This window comes from Saimiri boliviensis, chromosome 1 (assembly GCF_048565385.1).
Source record: "Saimiri boliviensis isolate mSaiBol1 chromosome 1, mSaiBol1.pri, whole genome shotgun sequence".
Classification (NCBI taxonomy): domain Eukaryota; kingdom Metazoa; phylum Chordata; class Mammalia; order Primates; family Cebidae; genus Saimiri; species Saimiri boliviensis.
Window position 1 is genome coordinate 52,713,599 of NC_133449.1, and position 21,162 is coordinate 52,734,760.

At 45.7% G+C, this 21,162-nt stretch overlaps 1 protein-coding gene across 1 annotated transcript in view; it reads right to left on the reverse strand.

Annotated features, from left to right (window-relative positions):
• Positions 1-4,142: 4,142 nt before the first annotated feature.
• Positions 4,143-21,162, reverse strand: part of USP39 (ubiquitin specific peptidase 39) — a 39,638-nt gene continuing 22,618 nt past the window's right edge. The window contains exons 7-13 of the mRNA XM_003942137.3: positions 21,005-21,082; positions 18,731-18,798; positions 16,788-16,976; positions 13,898-14,040; positions 9,587-9,722; positions 5,410-5,496; positions 4,143-4,669 (exon numbers count right to left, since the gene is read on the reverse strand). Coding sequence (XP_003942186.1) covers positions 4,622-4,669; positions 5,410-5,496; positions 9,587-9,722; positions 13,898-14,040; positions 16,788-16,976; positions 18,731-18,798; positions 21,005-21,082 — 749 coding nt within the window. The 3' untranslated portion in view covers positions 4,143-4,621. The remainder of the gene's footprint in view (positions 4,670-5,409; positions 5,497-9,586; positions 9,723-13,897; positions 14,041-16,787; positions 16,977-18,730; positions 18,799-21,004; positions 21,083-21,162) is intronic.

A 21,162-nucleotide genomic window follows, 5' to 3' on the forward strand; every position in this document is an offset into this window, starting at 1 on the left:
AAAAGACAAAGGGTATGCTGGGATTGGCTGTGAAGACACGCAGGCCAGGACCCAGCCCAGACAGCAGTGGTGGAAGCAAGCCTCGTGCTACCTACAAAGGACCTCGAGATCACACAGGATATGACAGTCAGCTCCAAGAAATAGTCCCCAAACTTTTAAGTGACAATACCTCTTTTCACCATCTTGGATGGGTATAGACAAAATTATTTGTGCAAAAGGACAACACAGAGAACAGGTTAAATACTAAAGCATTTGCTCAAAAAAACATGGGTGGTTGACTTCCAAGTGCCAAGCTTTTCCCTAGGACTAGGCACAAAAGTTTCTACCTATCCTTTGTAACTTGAGAGTTTAGTTGGGAAAATAGGCCTTAACCAAATAATCACAGAAAAAAAAATTCTTCAGGTGCAATAAGGGTTATCAATTAGAGATATACAGGGTATCATGGGTATGAAGGTCAGGGAGGAGAAGGAATTAAAAGGGAAAGAAAGAGCATCCCTCACAAAGGAAGCAGATGGTACAGAGGCCTCATGTCATGTGGCACATCTGAGCAATAGAATGAAGCTCAGTGAGCCTGGAATCAAGAACAAGCAGGGGCCAGGTATGGTGGCTCATGGCTGTAATCCCAATACTTTAGGAGGCCGAGGCAGGCAGACCCCTTGAGCTCACAAGTTTGAGTACACCCTAGGCAACATGGTGAAACCCCATCTCTACAAAAAGGTTTTAAAAATGAGCCCAGTGTGGTGGTGCAAGCCCATGGGCCCAGCTACTCAGGAGGCTGAGGTGGGAGGATGGCTGGAGCCTAGGAGGCGGAGGTTGCAGTGAGCCAAGATTGTGCCACTACCCTCCAGCCTGGGCAACAGTGCCAGACCCTGTCTCAAACAAACAAAAAAAGTAGAAACTTCCTGAGAAATTAGTGGCTAGCAGCTGAGGATTTCAGTCATTATCCTAAGAGCCAAAGAAGTGTCTCTAAGGGTGAAATCAGAGTATGGGGGAGAAATGACTCAGGTTTGTGTTTTAAAAGATTACTCTAGCTAAAGCGTGGATAAACTGGGGGTAGGCAGCAAGGAAATGTGGAGAGACCTATTGAGACCACTGCAAACAGAAACTGGCAATAGCTTAGACTAAAATGACAGTGGCAAAGCCTGTGCAGAAGTCTGATAAATCTTGTAGAATGTCCATGGACTACTGCAAACAATCAGAGTGACTCCAACTGAAGCTGCAATCCCAAATGTAGTATCTTTTTTTTCTTTTTTGAGACAGTGTCTCAGTCTGTCACCCAGAGCTCAAACTCAGCCCACTGCAGCCTTGACTCAAGTGATCCTCCTGCCTCAGTCTCCCATGTAGCTGGGACCACAGGTGCATGCCAGCATGCCTGGCTAAATTTCTTTGTAGGGATGGAGTCTCACTTTGTTGCTCAGGCTGGTCTCAAACTTCTAGGTTCAAGCAATCTTCTTGCCTTGACTTCCCAAACTTCTGGGATTACATCTGTAAGCTACCATGCCCGGGGCCAGATGTAGCATCTTTACTGATACAGAACAGCTCCTAGCACCTGGTATGCAGCTACCAAGTTAGGATCAAACTCCCCTCCCCATACCAATTTATAAGGATCACCAGAAGTAGTTTGCTTTTACCTGGCAGGGCCAACAATATACCTTCACAGTGTTACCTCAGGACTGTGTCAGTTCTGCTCTAGTCTAGCATAATTGGTTCACAGAGATCTTGATCATCTTGACAATACACACAGTATCACACTATTCCACTACAGTGATGACACTATGCTGTTAGATCTGATGAGGAGAAAGTACCAAGTGCTTTAGGTGCCGTAGTAAGACAAATCAGAAGTTGGGAGTTACACCCAAAAATAATTCAGGGCCTGCCACCTCAGAGACACTTCTGGAAAGTCAATAGTGTAGCGTTATCTCAAAATATCCTGTCCAAGGTAAGACAGGTGGCTGTACCCTATACCACTTAACACACGCACACAGGCACAAAGTTTGATAGGTTTTTCTTGGCTTTGGGGGACAACATATACATTTGAGCAGCACGGGCACCCAGTAGAGAGGGCACCTGGCACACTCTCCTCCCTGGACAGTTTTGTGTAAGAGGCCTCCAGGAAGACACCTCCTGTAAATAGCTTTCCCCAGCACACAATAAAGCAGATTTTTAACAAGGTTCAGGGGGCATTTTTTTTAGCAAGGTCTGGATCTCAGCTTTGGACACTGTCAGCTCCAAGGATAGTGGCAGCTCTTTGCATCTGTTATTCCTACATTCTTTACTTGTTACTAGCTAATCCCTTGTTACTACAAACCCGTTATAGTTAATAATTATTGAAATTAAACTTTCCCTGAACAGATTATTATACATGAATTTCTGTAGCTAGATAGTATAATCTTCACCTCAATAATAGCCAAGTTTGAAAGGGAAACTCATGACCGGGCACGGTGGCTCATGCCTGTAATCCCAGCATTTTGGGAGACTGAGGCCGGTGGATCACCTGAGGTCAGGAGTTCGACACCAGCCTTACCAACATGGTGAAACCGTCTCTATTAAAAATACAAAAATTAGCCAGGCACACTGCCTGGAGTCCCACCTACTTGGGAGGCTGAAGCACAATCACTTGAACTGGGGAGGCAAAGGTTGACAGTGAGCCAAGATAACGCCACTGCACTCCAGCCTGGGCGACAGAGCAAAACTGTCTCAAAAAAGGGAAAAAAAGAAAAAGACAGGGACACTCACCTCTTTTTTTTTTTTTTTTTTTGTAAAGACAAGGTCTTTCTCTGTTGCCCTGCTCTGTTGCCCAGGCTGGAGTGCAGTGGTACAATCATGGTTTGCTGCAGTCTCAAAACTCCTGCCTCAAAGGATCCTCCTGCCTCAGCCTCCCAAGTAGCAGGGACTACAGGCCTATACCACCATGCCCAGCTAACTTTTGTTATTGTAGAGATGGTGGCTCGCTATGTTGGCCAGGCTAGTCTTGAACTCCTGGCCTCAAACAATCCTTCCACCTTAGCCTCCCCAAGTGCTAGGATTACAGGAAGGAGCCACCACGCCTGGCAGGCTCAGTTCTGAACAATGCTAAGTTTGAGTTTACTTTAAAACACCCAAAATAGGGCTGGGCACTGTGACTGACACCTGTAATCCCAGTAGTTTGGGAGGCCAAGGCAAGTGGATCACTTGAGGTCAGGAGTTCGAGACCAGCCTGGCCAACATGGTGAAACCCCGTCTCTACTAAAAATACAAAAATTAGCCAGGCCTGGTGGCAGGTGCCTGTAAGCCCAGCTACTCAGGAGGCTGAGGCAGGAGAATCCCTTGAACCTGGGAGGTGGAAGTTGCAGTGAGCAGAGATCACAACACTGCACCCCCAAGCCTGGGCAACAAGAGTGAAACTCCGTCTCAAAAAAAAAAAAAAAAAAAGTGCTTATGCGTCATTTCCATAAAAATGGTAAGTGAAGCCCCAGGAATAGTTGAAATGCCCTAAGGAAAAAGTAAACAGCAAGAGTGGGCTTAGGACTGAATCTTGTGGCTAGATAGAAGAGATAAGCCTGCAAAGGAAATACTGGAGCTGCCAGAGGCAGAGGAAAGCGAGTACAGGGTTGTGTCCAGGTAAAGGGTATCACCACAGGAGTGCATGGCTTCAAGAGAACTGGCTGTGACTGGCTGGCTACCTCCAGCTGCTTCCCACATCTTTGGATCTGCCACAGTGCTCATGCCAAGGCCACCCTTCTTCCAGGCTGCTCAAAGCCCACAACTCAGCTTGATGGGAGCCATTTCTGCTGAATTGTCTGACAGGTAATATTTGCCCTGGGGCTCCACACTGGCCGGGCCGAGACCTTCTCAGAATTGCCCTGCAGTGAGAAGCCCTTCCTATTTCCTTTCTTCTCTCTTCCCTTACTCACACCTGCCCTGCAGCTGGAAACTGCCCACCTCCAGCCTTCTAGTTAAGCACAATAATAATGTATCCTCTTGACTCAAGTATTTTCTTACTTAGAAACAAATGCATCCTGACACATCACACACAAGCTGAAAGTAAAAGGCAAGCATGATGTCCGCCAGAGTCAGACTGCAGCGGAGAGAGTTTGTGAAGATTAAAAAGGAAAATATTTCCTTTAGCCAATCACCAAAGGAAAAGATATAAAACAAGAGGCTGGTTTAGAAACAGGAGAATATTTAATCCATCTGAAAATACACATCGGGAAATGAGGGGAACCATAGGAAAATCCTCCACCTCTAACAGAGAGAGCGAGGTTACTGGCTTCCTGCTTGCTCCGGTAATCCCGAGGCTTGATGTTTGGAAGAAATTATCTGTCCTTCAGCTACTCCTGGATACTCAGATATACGTTACACACATCTGAAGGAGGACTCTGCCCTGCTGAAGCTAGAAGGGAGCTCAATGCATGGGAGAGAATCAATCTAGAAAAAAAATGATCAAAGAACTGCTGGGTGACAGTGTGGGGCCATCTCAGGCAGGCAGAGCTCTTGATGCTCTGGTTTAGCCAGAACCCATACAAGCTGGGCTGCTTCAGAGAACCCACCAGCCAGCCTGTGTTTAGCTACAGCTTCTGTATTCTTATTTAACATCATCAGCCACAGCTCTTGGGAGGAAGCAAAGCCCTAGATGCCTCCTTCAAGCCCCCTGCTGATTGGTTTCATCATTATCTCGCCTCTTCCAAATCTGTAAGAAACGAAAACACAAACTGAAGTCTAGGAGGCATTCGAGGCATTCGGTCAACAGACGCTTATCACATACCTACTCCATGCCAGGCCATGGACAACTCATCACCCCATTTACAAATCTGCTACAGTGGCTACAGCCACTGAGGAGAAAAAAGAGTTATCTCTAGGAGAGGTATCATTTTCCTCTTATAAAGCTATGGCTTTTCTTTGTCTCAATCTGCCCTCTGTTGCCAGGTACTAGGGCAGTAACATAAAGAGAAGATAGAGAGGCTCTGTGCTCCACAGATCAATCCAATGGAGAGGACAGACAGGCAAAGCGATATGGTCGGCACTAAACAAAAGGCAGGTAGAAAGCGTTGTGGGGTCACAAAGAGAGCTTTCTGCCTGGGGTTCTGGGGAACACTTCAGGGTCAATTTCTAGCCAGCCTTCCTGATGAGTCTAGGTTCTTCTTTCTCGAAACCTGATCGCACACTTCTGCAAAACTAACCTGGCCATAAACACAACTTTCTTTGCTCACTCATACATTTTGTATACTTCCCTACACTTCTTTTCTGAAAATCTCTGCTTGACTTTCAAGGTCATACATTCTGGCCCCACCTCATTCCTAAGTACATCCCAACTGGCACCTGGCCTCCAAACAAGGTCCTAACTCTAACCCTCTTCCTGCCTTGGCCCACTCTTCTCACTGGCCCCACACCCCACCTATTTGTGGCTCATTAAGCCTATGGCCAACCCACCTGAATGTAAGCCTCTGACAGTGTGATCATCTGGGGAAGGATGTCAGTCACCTGGAGGTCTTGTAATTCATACCATTTGCCTGTCCCCTGCAAAAAGTATGAAAGGCTGGGTTAGTCTGCTCTCTAAAACCAAAAGGGTAAAGAAGGAAAGGATTATAGCCAAGACTAGAAAAATCAGAAAAACAGCCACTAGATGATCCAGCAAAGAGTCATAAAGAAGAGGGGACATGACTTCTGCTGGGCATGATTCAATCAACAGGACTTTGGGTGTATCGATCATGGCAAACTCAATTCCTGTTAGTGATTTTTTAAAGTACAGTTTTTTTGTTTGTTGTTTTGTTTTTTGAGACAGGGTCTCACTCTGTCACCCAGGCTGGAGTGCAGTGGTGCAATCACAGCTCACTGCAGCCTCAACCTTCTGGGCTCAAGCAATCCTCCTGCTTCAGCCTCCCAGGTAGCTGGGACTGGAACCACAACTGGCTCATTTTTTTTTTTTTTTTTGAGACGGAGTTTCACTCTTGTTACCCAGGCTGGAGTGCAATGGCGCAATCTCAGCTCACCGCAACCTCCGCCTCCTGGGTTCAGGCAATTCTCCTGCCTCAGCCTCCTGAGTAGCTGGGATTACAGGCACGTGCCACCATGCCCAGCTAATTTTTTGTATTTTTAGTAGAGATGGGGTTTCACCATGTTGACCAGGATGGTATCGATCTCTCGATGTTGTGATCCACCCGCCTCGGCCTCCCAAAGTGCTGGGATTACAGGCTTGAGCCACCGCGCCCGGCTCATTTTTTTTTTTTTTTTTTTTAAATAGAGATGGGGTCCCACTGTGTTGCCCAGGGTAACTCCTGGTCTCAAATGATCCTCCCACCTCAGCCTCCTAAAGTGCTAGGATTATGAGCATGAGGCATTGTGCTGGCCCCTTAAAGTACAATGGAGTCTGAAACACTTCTGTACATCTTTTTAAAAAGAATTTAGTGGACACTAAAGAGGAGAAAAGAGGAAGCCCTCTAATCATCACCTATGATTTCTCCTTCCTGCTCAGAAATGACAGACTAGACATTCTCACTTAAGAGGTACACAGTGTCAACCACTGAGAGAGCCTAAATATGGACATTCCTGGCTGGGCACAGTGGCTCATACCTGTAATTCCAACATTTTGGGAGGTCGACACAGGCGGATCACTTGAGGTCAGGAGTTTAAGACCAGCCTGGCCAACACGGTAAAACCCCATCTCTACCAAAAATACAAAAATTAGCCAGGCATGGTGGCAGGCACCTGCAGTCCCAGCTACTCAGGAGGCTGAGGCAGGAGAATCACTTGAACCCAGGAGGCAGAGGTTGCAGTGAGCCAAGATCATGCCAGTGTACTCCAGCCTGGGTGATAGAGTGAGACCCTGTCTCAAAAAAAAGAAAAAAGCAATAGATCATCAAGAAAAGGCGTCCTTGGTGGACACTGTCTATCACACTAACCTGATTCCTTTGGCCTAAGAAACCAGTGCTGCAAATACTGCAAAAAGTATCTCACTACATGCTTCCATGAACAAGGGGAAAGGTTTCTAGATCAAGGCACAGGCACCTCTGGCCACCCCCCGGCCTTATCCAACCAAAGTGCTAAGAAATGCCAAAGACGCCGGGCGCGGTGGCTCAAGCCTGTAATCCCAGCACTTTGGGAGGCCGAGGCGGGTGGATCACGAGGTCAAGAGATCGAGACCATCCTGGTCAACATGGTGAAACCCCGTCTCTACTAAAAATACAAAAAAATTAGCTGGGCATGGCGGCGCGTGCCTGTAATCCCAGCTACTCAGGAGGCTGAGGCAGGAGAATTGCCTGAACCCAGGAGGCGGAGGTTGCGGTGAGCCGAGATCGCGCCATTGCACTCCAGCCTGGGTAACAAGAGCGAAACTCTGTCTCAAAAAAAAAAAAAAAAAAAAAAGAAATGCCAAAGACTATTATTGTAGAATATAAACACTCTAGATCCTCTGGATACCATAGTTGAGAATATAAGAAATGTAAGGAAAGCTCAGGATCACATAAGCAAGCTCCCATTCCTGCTTCAAGGCTGAGTTAAGAACATGGGCTATGAAGCAGAATACCTGGGTTCAAATCCTAATTCTACTGACTTGAGGGCAATTACTGAAACTCTAAGCCTAGATCTCTTCCACTGTAAAAAAGATGATACTGACACCTGTCTTGTAGGTGTGTTTTAATAAGAAATGAGATTAGTGTACATTAAGTAACTGGCATACTGCCTAACCACAGTTGATAAACAGAAGCTAGTTAAGATTAAACCCACAGTTCCAGAAAAGACTAATCAAATGAGAACAATCTACGCCAATAATCTATGTGATATCGAATATATCTCAAGTACATGTTTTATCTGTTTTCAGCTTGAGACAAATTCACAAAATTTTTGAGCTGAAAGGGAGCCTCTAAACCAGTGCTTCACAGACTTTAATTTCTTACAAATCAAAGGGTCATGTTAAAATGCAGATTCTGGCCGGGCGCGGTGGCTCAAGCCTGTAATCCCAGCACTTTGGGAGGCCAAGGCGGGTGGATCACAAGGTCAAGAGATCGAGACCATCCTGGTCAACATTTGTACTTCTTCAGACAAGTATTCTCTCAGATCCACATTTCTGATATGGTGAAAATAAAGCCAGAATAATTGGACAAAGGGTATGAGGTTAAGGAAACTGTTCTACACAAATGGACCACAAAGTTGTTGAGCCCTGCTTTAGGACTCTTGCTCTGGGTAGGCCTGCAGAGTCAAGGATGTCCAGGTGTGCTGGAATGCACAAAATATGCCAACCTGAATGACAAGAGTCCCAACCCCGTCTCTACTAAAAATACAAAAAAATTAGCTGGGCATGGTGGCGCGTGCCTGTAATCCCAGCTACTCAGGAGGCTGAGGCAGGAGAATTGCCTGAACCCAGACCCCGTCTCTACTAAAAATACAAAAAAATTAGCTGAGCATGGTGGCGCGTGCCTGTAATCCCAGCTACTCAGGAGGCTGAGGCAGGAGAATTGCCTGAACCCAGGAGGTGGAAGTTGCAGTGAGCTGAGATCATGCCATTGCACTCCAGCCTGGGTAACAAGAGCGAAACTCTGTCTCAAAAAAAAAAAAAAAAATGCAGATTCTAATTTAGTTAGGTTTGGGGGGCCTGAGAGTCTGCATTTCTAACAAGCTGATATCTAACAAGACTGATGCTGATGCTATTGGTCCAAGGAACCATATCATTTTGGGTGGTAAGGCTCTAGTCTAGGGCAGAGGTTCTCAACCTTGGCTGCACATCAGGATCTCTCGGGGAACTTAAAAATATCAAATGCCAGCCAGGCACGGTGGGCCATACCTATAATCCCAACAGTTCCAGAAGCTAAAGCAGAAGGATTGCTTGAGCCTATCAGTTTGAGGCCAGCCTAGGCAACATAGCATTACCCCACCTCAATTAACTTAAAAAAACAGAGAAGACATCAAATGCCTGGTTCTACCTCCAGATAATCTAAGAGTCTTTAACCTTTATGCTGATTAACATTTAGGGCCAGATAATTCTTTGTACCAGGGGCTGTCCTTTGTGTTGTAAAATATATACCAACATCACTGGCCTCTGCCCCAGTTGAAAACCACTATTCTAATGTAACCAGCCTGGTGTGATGCCTAGGCATTGGGATTTTAAAAAGCTCCCAGCTGGGTGCAGTGATTCATGTATGTAATCCCAGCACTTTGGGAGGCTGAGGTGGTGGGGTGGGGGGGATGAATCACAAGGTCGGTAGTTCAAGACCAGCCTGGCCAAGATGGTGAAACCCCATCTCTACTAAAAATGCAAAAATTAGTCAGGTGTAGTGGCACATACCTATAATCCCAGCTACTCAGGAGGCTGAGGCTGAAGCAGAGAATTGCTTGAATCCAGGAGGCAGAGGTTGCATTGAGCCACAATAGCGCCACTGCACTCCAGCCTGGGGGACAGAGCAAGACTCCGTCTCAAACAAAAGCTCCCAAGTAAGTCCAATGTGTAGCCAAAACTGAGAACCACTGCTTTAAACTAACTACTGACAGCACTATCACTTGCAGAGTTCCAAGCCAAGGCCAAGCAAGGACAAACTGAAGGGAGCTGGCCTCTCAGATGCCAAAGAAACACCTGTTTCTGCCACTCTGTACAGTGAGACAGTCAGCAGCCACTCACATGATGAAGCACGTGGATCCGGTAGGAGCCCTCGGAGGGTTTCCCGTCGTGCACGATGTTGGCAATGAGATCATACGTGGTATTCTTGTGTACTGCTTGTACTTCTTCAGACAAGTATTCTCTCAGATCCACATTTCTGATATGGTGAAAATAAAGCCAGAATAATCGGACAAAGGGTATGAGGTTAAGGAAACTGTTCTACACAAATGGACCACAAAGTTGTTGAGCCCTATTTTAGGACTCTTGCTCTGGGTAGGCCTGCAGAGTCAAGGATGTCCAGGTGTGCTGGAATGCACAAAATAATGCCAACCTGAATGACAAGCTCACACAGCATCCCAAATGATTAAAAGAAAAAAAAAGAACAATAGGTAGTGGCTCACACTTATAATCGCAACACTTTGAGAGGCTAAGGTAGGAGGACTGCTTGAGCCCAGGAGTTCAAGAGTTCAAGACCAGCCTGGGCAATGTAGTGAGACCCCTACACACACAAAAAAAATTAGCCACGCATGGTGGTACATGAATGGGGTCTTAGCTACTCAGGAAGCTGAGGTGGTAGGATCACTTGAGCCCAGGAGATTAAGGCTACAGTGAGCCAGGACCATACTACTGCTCTCCAGCCTACGCAACGGTGAGACCCTGTCTCATAAAAACACCCCAAAACAAGAACTTTTTCTTTTATTTTGAGACAGAGTTTTGTTCTTGTTGCTCAGGCTGGATTCCAATGGTGCAATCTCGGCTCAATGTAACCTCCACCTCCTGGGTTCAAGCGATTCTCCTGTCTCAGCCTCCCAAGTAGCTGGGATTACAGGCACATACCACCACGCCCAGATAATTTTTCTATTTTTAGTAGAAATGGGATTTCATCATATCTCTTTTAGTAGAGACCAGGTTTCACCATGTTGCCCAGGCTGGTCTCAAACTCCCAACCTCAGCTGATCTGCCCGCATCTGCCTCCCAAAGTGCTGGGATTACAGGCATGAGCCACCATGCTGGCCAAGAAGAACTTTCAAATAGTTAAAAAAGAAAATACATAGACAGTTAACAAGAATATTAAGAGAATACATACATAATTTTAGGACAAATGTATCATTTTGGAGCCTACACATATTTATAAAAACTTAATACAAGGTAAAATAAAAAGACATTACACCATAAAAACTGTCTGATGCTACCAACTTATTACATGAAACAAAACCGTGTTATCACTGGAAGGGTTCACAAGAAACAGCTAATGGTGGTCACATCCAGTTATTTATCTCCCTGTGAATTTAGACCGTAAACATATTAACTGTTCAAAAATACAGTTTTAAATATAAACCATGTGGTAATAAACAAAACACAACTTTGTTGTAATGATTATATGTAGCTTTCTATGTATTGGTTACACCTATTTGTCTCTACAGACTGACAGTGTCCTATACATGATGCAGTCAGACCGCAATAAATATAAATATTCACTGTTAAGAAAATGGAGGCCAGATGCAATGGCTCACGCTTGTAATCTCAACACTTTGGGAGGCCACAACAGGTGGATTGCCTGAGCTCAGGAATTCAAAACCAGCCTGGGCAACATGGTAAAACCCAGTCTCTACTAAAATACAAAAAAATCAAATTAGCTAGGCATGGCGGTGTGTACCTATAGTCCCAAGTACTCAGGAGGCTGAGGCAGAATTGCTTGAACCCAGGAGGTAGAGTTTACAGTAAGCCGCGATCACGCCACTGCACTCCAGCCTGAGCGACAGAGTGAGACTCTGTCTCAAAAAAAAAACAAAAAGGAAAATGGAGATATGAGTCTGAATCCATGTGAGCTCTAGATAGCCAACCTGCCTTCCTGCTGCTAAAAGCTGACTTCTCATTTTTTTTTCTCTTCTGCTTGAACTAGACTTGTCTGAATGGGTATCAGAGAAGTCTTACGGAGTATTTATACTCAAGATTTCATGACTGAACCAAAACTGTCCATGTGGCAAAAGACAAATACTATATTTAATCATTTTGTTTAATAAATAGGAAAAGGAACAAATCATTCTTTTTTTTTTTTTTAAATAGAGACAAGATTTTGCTATGTTGTATGTTGTCTGGACTGGTCTCAAACTCCTGAGCTCAAGCAATCCTCCCACCTCCACCTCCCAAAGTGATGACATTATGGACGTCAGCTACTTCCCCCAGCCTAAAGGAGCAAACTATACTCCTCTCCCAGCCACAGCAACAGACCAGTTAAAAGAATGGCTAATTACCTGAAAGTGAAATTTTAAACCTGCCCTCAAAAATACCTCCAAATAAGCAGGGGGCACCTAAACACTGTAAGTCTGATAACTGACAAGAGGATGTGTTATGAATCAAACACAGGAGAAGACAGGGATGAAAAGGAGCCTTTTCAAGAAGTAAGGACAATGAAATGATCCAGAATCATGTTACTCAAAGTAATTACAGTGCGTAAAGTAATTAAAGTGCAGGTTTCCAGAATTAGTCACAATTTGATGTTCAGTTAAAGACTGCCTAGTTAAGAAGCTTAACTTCTGTGAAGTAAGCTTTCTTACTTCCTCTGAAGTAAGTTTTGAAGGACAAACTACTGAAGTCACACTTGCCAAAAACCCAACTGCAACTCATAGGAAAATATACTCTAGGCTCAATATAAAAGAAACCAACCGGCAAGGAAGTTTCTGTGGCAACTGAGCAGGATACACAGTCTTCCTCCCTCTGTAGCTGCCCTGGGAATGAAGACTGCCCCTAGCTACCAGGTACAGACAGGTGACTGGCAATTCACAAGAGGCTAGTGCCAAAATAAAACCCTGATGCATGGAATTTCAAAGAAAGCACCTCTGTCGTCCTGCTCAAGGTGGCACAGAATCCTCCATGTCCCCCAATTTCATTCTAGTGTCTCACAAGTAAGATGCTAGTGGAGAAAAGTGTGGGAAAAGAGAAAAAGAAATTCTGTAATTCTCAACTGCAAATGTTCTCTCTCCTCACCTGCCATGGTTCTCAGAGTTCTGGCAATACTGTAAGATATTACACCTGGACGAACCCCTAGGACTCACGCCCATCTAGTCCAAGTCTCTCATTCTATCTATGAGAGAAAGCATCCAGAAAACATGTAAACAGTGGGTCTGAGGTCCCACCACTAAGACAGCCTAAAACTCAGGGCTCTTATTTTTAGATACTACCTTCTTAAATGCTACACAGAATTTAAAACAGAAAGCTGGGCATGGTAGCTCACGCCTGTAATACCAGCACTTTGGGAGGCCAAGGCAGGCAGATTATTTGAGGTCAGGAGTTCGAGACCAGCCTGACTAACATGGTGAAACCCTGTCTCTACTAAAAATACAAAAATTAGCCAGGTGTAGTGACAGGCGCCTACAATCCCAACTACTTGGGAAGCTCAGGCAGAATTGCTAAAACCCAGGAGGCGCAAGTTGCAGCGAGCTGAGATTGCATCATTGCACTCCAGCCTGGGTGACAGAGTGACAATCCATCTCAAAAAATAAAAATAAAAAACAATTTAAAACTGAAACTATTTTCTTACTTTCTTTTCTGAGCACAGTCACACTTTGTCACCCAGGCTGGAGTGTAGTGATACCATCTCAGCTCACTGCAGCCTCCACCTCCTGGGTTGCAGCAATTCTCCTGCCTGAGCTTCCTGAGTAGCTGGGATTATAGGCACCTGTCACTACACCTGGCTAATTTTTGTATTTTTAGTAGACAGGGATTCACCATGTTAGTCAGGCTGGTCTCAAACTCCTGACCTCAAATGATCTGCCTGCCTCGGCCTCCCAAAGTACAGGGATTACAGGTGTGAGCCACCACACTCGGCCCAACATCTTAAGTGTAAAAAACTTTGTCTCTTGAGAACTGAAAACCAACAGTCTATCCCCAAAGGGATCTTGCAGAGGTTTTATGAGTTGGAAGGAAGGAAACTAAAAGCATCTAGTACAAGTCTGGTGTGCAAGAAGGTATGACAGCCAGCAAATAGATGGGCAGACCCTCACGATTTGGGACATCTTCAAAACCAGGCAGAATCCTATCTGTCCTATCCTACTTGCATTATTCCTTCACCTCTATGCAGGAGGACTATAATTTCCAGCCAGCAACAGGAGAGAAGATAAAATAGGGAGTACCCCCTAGTAATTTTCTATCTTTGTGGTCCCTGAAAGAAGTGTATCCTTCCACTAAAAACTCTTAACTTATGTAGTATAGGTAGGCTCTGTTCCTTGTAATCCCCAACTAAGACAGTCCAAAATTAATAATGCTAAAAACATAAAAGAAGAAATTCAGGCTCACTCCCCATGAGAGCAAGTGAGGCAGGATGTTACTTACGTAATAGGGAAATTGACAATAGTTGGATTCTTCTCAACAAAGAAGTTGTTCTTAGTGAATCTCTTGATACAAAAGATTAGATATGGAGGCAGCTTGGTAAGCTGGAAGCGCTTTAGAAAGTTCTCCTTGTAAGTCTTATATTCCTAGAGAAAGGAAAAAAAATTCTCAAATTAGTGCTGAAGTTCAGCAGGTATTGGAGCAGTGGTATGAGTTTTTAGTTTTGGTTTTTTAAAATATAATTTTGCCTCATACCTAGAGTTCACAAGACACCTGGTCCCAGAAATTATATTATGAAGCTTAGGATGAGCAGTTTAGCTAAGGGTAATTTTAAAAAAAGAGGCCAAGCCTGGTGGCTCACGCCTGTAATCCTATCACTATAGGAGGCCGAGGCAAGGGGATCACTTCAGCACAGGAGTTCGAGACCAGCCTTGACAACATGGTGAAACTCCATCTATACTTAAAAATATTTATATAGCCGGTGGCTCAAGCCTGTAATCCCAGCACTTTGGGAGGCTGAGGCGAGTGGATCACGAGGTCAAGAGATCGAGACCATCCTGGTCAACATGGTGAAACCCCATCTCTACTAAAAATACAAAAAAATTAGCTGGGCATGGCGGCGCGTGCCTGTAATCCCAGCTACTCAGGAGGCTGAGGCAGGAGAATTGCCTGAACCCAGGAGGCGGAGGTTGCGGTGAGCCGAGATCGCGCCATTGCACTCCCACCTGGGTAACAAGAGCGAAACTCCGTCTCAAAAAAAAAAAAAAAAAAAAAAAAAATATTTATATAAACCAGGCATGGTGGCTCATGTCTGTAACTCCAACACTTTGGGAGGTTGAGGCAGGCAGATCACTTGAGGCCAGAGATCGAAACCATCCTAGCCAACATGGTGAAACCCTGTCTCTAATAAAAAAATACAAAAATGAGCTAAGCATGGTGGTGGGCGCCTGTAGTCCCAGCTACTCAGGAGGCTAAGGCAGGGGAATCGCTTGAACCTGGGAGATGGAGATTGCAGTGAGCCAAGATCACACCAGTGCACTCCAGCCTAGGCAACAGAGTAAGACTCCATCTCCAAAAAAAAAAAAAAAAAGGCCAGGCACGGTGGCTCACACCTGTAATCCCAGCACTTTGGGAGGCGGAGATGGGCGGATCACCTGAGGTCAGAGTTTGAAACCAGCCTGGCCAACATGGTGAAACCCCGTCTCTACTAAAAATACAAAACTCAGCTGGGCATGGTGGCAGGAGCCTGTAATCCAGCTACTTAGGAAGATATGGCAGGAGAATCACTTGAGCCCAGAAGGCAGAGGTTGCAGTGAACCAAAATTGCACCATTGCACTCCAACCTGGGTGACGAGTGAAACTCCATCTCAAAAAAAAAAAAGTTTTCTCCCCATTTTTTGGAGTTTCTACTGTCCTAAATGCCCTTCCTTTCTCTATACTACCCAGAGGCAGGCAGAAAGCTTAAAAAGGATATATGAGGCCGGGCGCGGTGGCTCAAGCTTGTAATCCCAGCACTTTGGAAGGCCGAGGCGGGTGGATCACGAGGTCGAGAGGTCGAGACCATCCTGGTCAACATGGTGAAACCCCGTCTCTACTAAAAATACAAAAAATTAGCTGGGCATGGTGGTGCGTGCTTGTAATCCCAGCTACTCAGGAGGCTGAGGCAGGAGAATTGCCTGAACCCAGGAAGCGGAGGTTGCGGTGAGCCGAGATCGCGCCATTGCACTCCAGCCTGGGTAACAAGAGCGAGACTCCGTCTCAAAAAAAAAAAAAAAAAAAAAAAAAAAAGGATATATGAGAAGTACAAGAGGGGGCACATTGGTTCACACCTGTAATCCCAACACTTTGGGAGGTGTAGTGATGAGAGGATCCCTTGAGGCCAGGAGTTAAAGACCAGCCTGGGCAACTTAATGAGATCTCGCTCTATAAAAAAATTTAGCTGGGTGTGGTGGAGCGTGTCTATAGCCCCAGCTACTCGGGAGGCTGAGGTGAGAGAATCACTTGAGCCCAGGAGTCTGAGGCTGCAGTGAGCCATGATCATGCCACTGCACGCCAGCCTGGGAGATAGAGCAAGACCCTGTTTCAAAAAATAATAAAAAGAAGAGGCATTGTAAGTTAAGAGTTGGGGGTAACCAGCTAGAAGTACCAAAGAGTCTGGAAGGCTCAGTAAAGTCAATACATCTTATAATAAACACATCGCATACATGTGGTGATTCTTATTTATAAAATGAAAATGGGCCAGGCGCGGTGACTCACACCTGTAATCTCAGCACTTTGGGAGACTGAAGTAGGTGGATCACCTGAAGTCAGTTCGAGACCAGCCCGGCCAACATGGTGAAACCCTGTCTCTACTAAAAATAAGCCGGGTATGGTGGTGGGTGCCTGTAATCCCAGATAATAGAGAGGCTGAGGCAGGAAAACTGCTTGAACCCAGAAGGCAGAGGTTGCAGTGAACCAAGATCGCACCACCGTATTCCAGCCTGGGCAACAAGAGTGAAACTCTGTTTCAAAAAAAGAGCCTGGGCACGGTGGCTCATGCCTGTAATTCCAGCACTTTGGGAGGCCGAGGTGGGTGGATCACAAGGTCAGGAGTTCGAGACCACCCTGGCCAAGATGGTGATACCCCCTCTCTACTAAAAGTACAAAAATTAGCTGGGCATGGTGGTGGGCGCCTGTAATCCTAGCTACTCAGGGAGGCTGAGACAGGAGAATCACTTGAACCTGGAAGGCAGAGGATACAGTGAGCTGAAATTGCGCCACTGCACTCTAGCCTGGATGACAGAGCAAGACTCCAACTCAAAAAAAAAAAAAAGAAAAGAAAAGAAAATGAAAAAGTCAAGAGAGCAAGGAAGCAAGGATAGGTATTGGCAGGGCAGGGCTGCTAATGGGCTACCTTCTCAGTGATGCCATTGAACTTGGCCAGGATATTGAAGAGCGGCACTTGGGGAATGATGAGCTGCTCCTTCTCGTCCTTGTAGAGGGGGGCGGTAGGAAGGTCCAATGTCAGGTACATAAAAGTGGACTCTACCATTGTCTCCTGGTACTCATCATTGTGAAGCAACTGCTCTTTTTCTTCTGCTGGCTACAAATGAGTAAGAAGAAGAGAGGAAAGGAGTGTGAGTGGTGTGGCAACCAATACAAAACTGATGTTTGGCTACACTGAAATTTCCTTCATCCGAAGGAACAAAGAGAGGTGCCTGAGAGATTGGGCAGTCTGGCATGCAACATGTGGTTAGATAAACTTAAGAACAGATTTCCTTCTTTAAAAAGATTTTGCATATATAACAGACTATCTAAAAAGCTCTGAGGCCAAGTGTGGTGGCTTACGCCTATAATCTCAGTATTTTGGGAGGCCAAGGGGAGAACAATGCTTGAGTCCAGGACTCCAAGAGCAGCGTGGGCACATAGTGAGATTCCACCTCTCCAAAAAATAAAAAATTGGCCGGGTGTGATAGCCGACGCCCATAAACCCAGCACTTTGGGAGACCAAGGTGGGTGGACACCACAGGTTGGGAATTCGAGACCGCCCTGACGCACATGGAGAAACCCCATTTCTACTAAAAATACAAAATTAGCCAGGCATGGTGGCACATGCCTGTAATCCTAGCTACTCGGGAGGCTGAGGCAGGAGAATCGCTTGAACTCTGGAGGCAGATGTTGCAGTGAGCCAATATCGCGCCACTGCACTCCAGCCTGGGCAACAAGAGAGAAACTCCATCTCAAAATAAATTAATTAAATTAAAATTTAAAAAAATTAGCCACGTGTGGTAGTATGCAACTATAGTCCCAGCTTTTGGGGAGGCTGAGGTGACTGGATCACTTGAGCTGGGGAGGCTGAGGCTGCAGTGAACCATGATCACACCACTACACTCAGCCTGAGTGACAGAGTGAGAGCTTACCTCAAAAAAGAAAAAAAAAATCCATTAAAAAAAAGACAAAAGAAAGTGGGCCAGGCACAGTGGCTCACACCTGTAATCCCAGCACCTTGGGAGGCCAATTGCAGATGGATCACCTGAGGTCAGGGGTTCGAGACCAGCCTGACCAACAAGGTGAAACCCCATCTCTACTAAAAATACAAAAATTAGCCAGGCATGGTGGCGCAGGCTTGTAATTCCAGCTACTCGGGAGGCTAAGGCAGAAGAACTACTTGAACCCAGGAAGTGGTGGCTGCAGTAAGCCAAGATTGTGCCATTTCACTCCAGACTAGGCAACAAGAGCGAAACTTCATCTCAAAAAAAGAAAAGCTCTAAGACCATCTAGGAATCTTAACTCAGGGCCAGATACAGTGGCTCATGCCTGTAATCCCAACACTTTGCGAGGCCGAAGTGAATAGATCACCTGAGGTCAGGAGTTCGAGGCCAGCCCGGACCAACATGGTGAAGCCCTGTCACTACTAAAAATACAAAATTAGCAGGACGTGGTTGCAAGTGCCTGTAATCACAGCTACTCAGGAGGCCAAGGCAGGAGAATTGCTTGAACTTGCGAGGTAAAGGTTGCAGTGAGCCGAGATCACACCATTGCACTCCAGCCTGGGCGACAGATGGAGCCTCTATCTCAGAAAAATAAAGAAAGCTTATCTGAGCTTTCTGAAAAAACAAATCAGCACTACTTAGTGGCCAGACGACTTAAACCAGCAGAGTACATCCCACCACTAACTCCCAAACTGAAAAGTGCACTAGCATGACATGGACCAGTCAGAGCTGCCACTAAGCAGGTGCTTTGTTGAGCCTCTTCATGCAGCAAGCAGGTTTGTCAGTTCTCTAAGTATCTCTTCATCTTCCCTAAGGCCCCTCAAGCAATATAAATGAGTCCAAGACCCAGGCTCAATTAACTCACCAGATCAGGATGGGGTAGCTTTTTAGTGAAGATCCTCATGGACCCCTGGAAAACATCAGTCACAATAGCTGCACAAACAGAAAGCAAAAGACAAATTCTGTGAGGTTGGAAAACATGTCCAAAACATATTTCCAGCTTCTAAATTTCTGAAATAAACTAGCCTCTTCCAGCAAAAGACCCAGAGTTCTCACTGAACATAGAAGTTTCCCTTTGTAACATATACTACCATGGTACCTTTATTATTATTTGTGTAAATCATTACTTTATTTCTCTTCAATGTTTTGGTTTTTTTTTTTGAGACGATTTTTGTTCTTGTTGACCAGGCTGGAGTGCAATGTCGCAATCTTGGCTCACCACAACCTCCACCTCCCAGGTTCAAGCGCTTCTCCTGCCTCAGCCTCCCAGGTAGCTGGGATTACAAGGCATGCGCCACCATGCCTGGCTAATTTTTTATTTTTAGTAGAGACAGGGTTTCTCCATGTTTGTCAGGCTGGTCTCGAACTCCCAACCTCAGGTGATCCACCCGCCTCGGTCTCCCAAAATGCTGGGATTACAGGTGTGAGCTACCACGCCTGCCCCCTTAAGACAACTTTTGACCCTCCATCACAGGGCCTGGTCCATAAAAGAAAAAGTAGGCTGGGTGCAGTGGCTCACGCCTGTAATCCCAGCACTTTGGGAGGCCGAGGTGGTGGATCACAAGGTCAAGAGATCGAGATCATCCTGGTCAACATGGTGAAACCCCGTCTCTACTAAAAATACATTCTATGCTACTTTCAAAGGAAGACAATGTCCAACCTGTAATTACCACAAAAGGACAATGATAGACTAAGAGATGGGCCAGAACAGGATCAAAGCAACAAGAGAGAAAGCACAACCAGGTTCTAAAATCCCGCCAGGATGCAAGTTAGAGAACTCATAGGGTTAGCACAGGCTGAAGACACCTGATAGAGAGGGCAGGGCTATCAAGTGAGAAGATAAACAGGCCACATTCCCACATCAAGACACCAGCAGCGGCCAGGTGTTGTGGCTCACACCTATAATTCCAGCACTCTGGGAAGCCGAGATGGGGGGATCATCTGAGGTCAGAAGTTGGGAGACCAGCCTGGCCAACATGGTGAAACCTTGTCCCTACTAAAAATACAAACATTAGCTGGGCATGGTGGTGGGGGCCTGTAATCCCAGCTACTCAGAAGGCTGAGGGAGGGAAATTGCTTGAACCTGGGAGATGGAGGCTGCAGAGAGCTGAGAATGCGCCACCGCACTCCAGCCTGGGTGACAAAGCGAGACTCCATCTCAAAAAATATGTAAAATAAGACTGGGCGCAGTGGTAGCACTTTGGGAGGCTGAGGTGGGCAGATCACCTGAGGTCAGGAGTTCAAGACCAGCCTGGCCAACATGGTGAAACCTCGTCTTATAAGAAAAATAAATAATTAAAAAATAAAATAAAATATAGGCCGGGTGCAGTGGCTCAAGCCTGTAATCCCAGCACTTTGGGAGGCCGAGGCGGGTGGATCACAAGGTCAAGAGATCGAGACCATCCTGGTCAACATGGTGAAACCCCGTCTCTACTAAAAATACTAAAAATTAGCTGGGCATGGTGGCACGTGCCTGTAATCCCAGCTGCTCAGGAGGTTGAGGCAGGAGAATTGCCTGAACCCAGGAGGCGGAGGTTGCGGTGAGCCGAGATCGTGCCATTGCACTCCAGCCTGGGTAACAAGAGCGAAACTCCGTCTCAAAAATAAAATAAAATAAAATAAAATATACATAAAATAAAATACCATTGGGACTATAACCATATTCTAGCAAAAACTATGAAGAGGGGTCTATTCAAAAAGAAAATTCAGCTAATGTATAAAATAGATACTACCCTCCCCCAGAAAAAGTTAACAAAAGAATGAGAAGTTGCAAAGTTTTTTTGGTTTTGGTTTTTTTTGAAATAGAGTCTCACTCATCGCCCAGGCTGGAATGTAGTGGCACAATCTCGGCTTACTGCAATCTCTGCCTCCCAGGTTCAAGCGATTCTCCTGCCTCAGCCTCCCGAGTAGCTGTGATTTCAGGTATGCGCCATCACACCTGGCTAACTTTTGCATTTTTAGTAGAGATGGGGTTTCGCCACATTGGCCAGGCCAGTCTCAAACTCCTGACCTCAGCTGATCCACCCACCTCGGCCTCCCAAAGTGCTGGGATTATAGGCATGAGCCACCGTGCCCAGCCCAGCCCCAAAGTTTTTTAAAAGGGAACAAAAGAGCTCCTTTTTATAACTAAATGACTTACTCTTCTTTTTCTTCTTTGTCCCCCCCAGAGCTGAGTGCAGAGCATTCAAAAACCAAGACAGAAAGTCGACTCCATCCCCTGGAAAAAAAGGAAGAGTGGAAAACATTGAAGGTAAGTGGCATTAGAATAACTTGGCAGGCATTCCTGGCTCTCCCCAT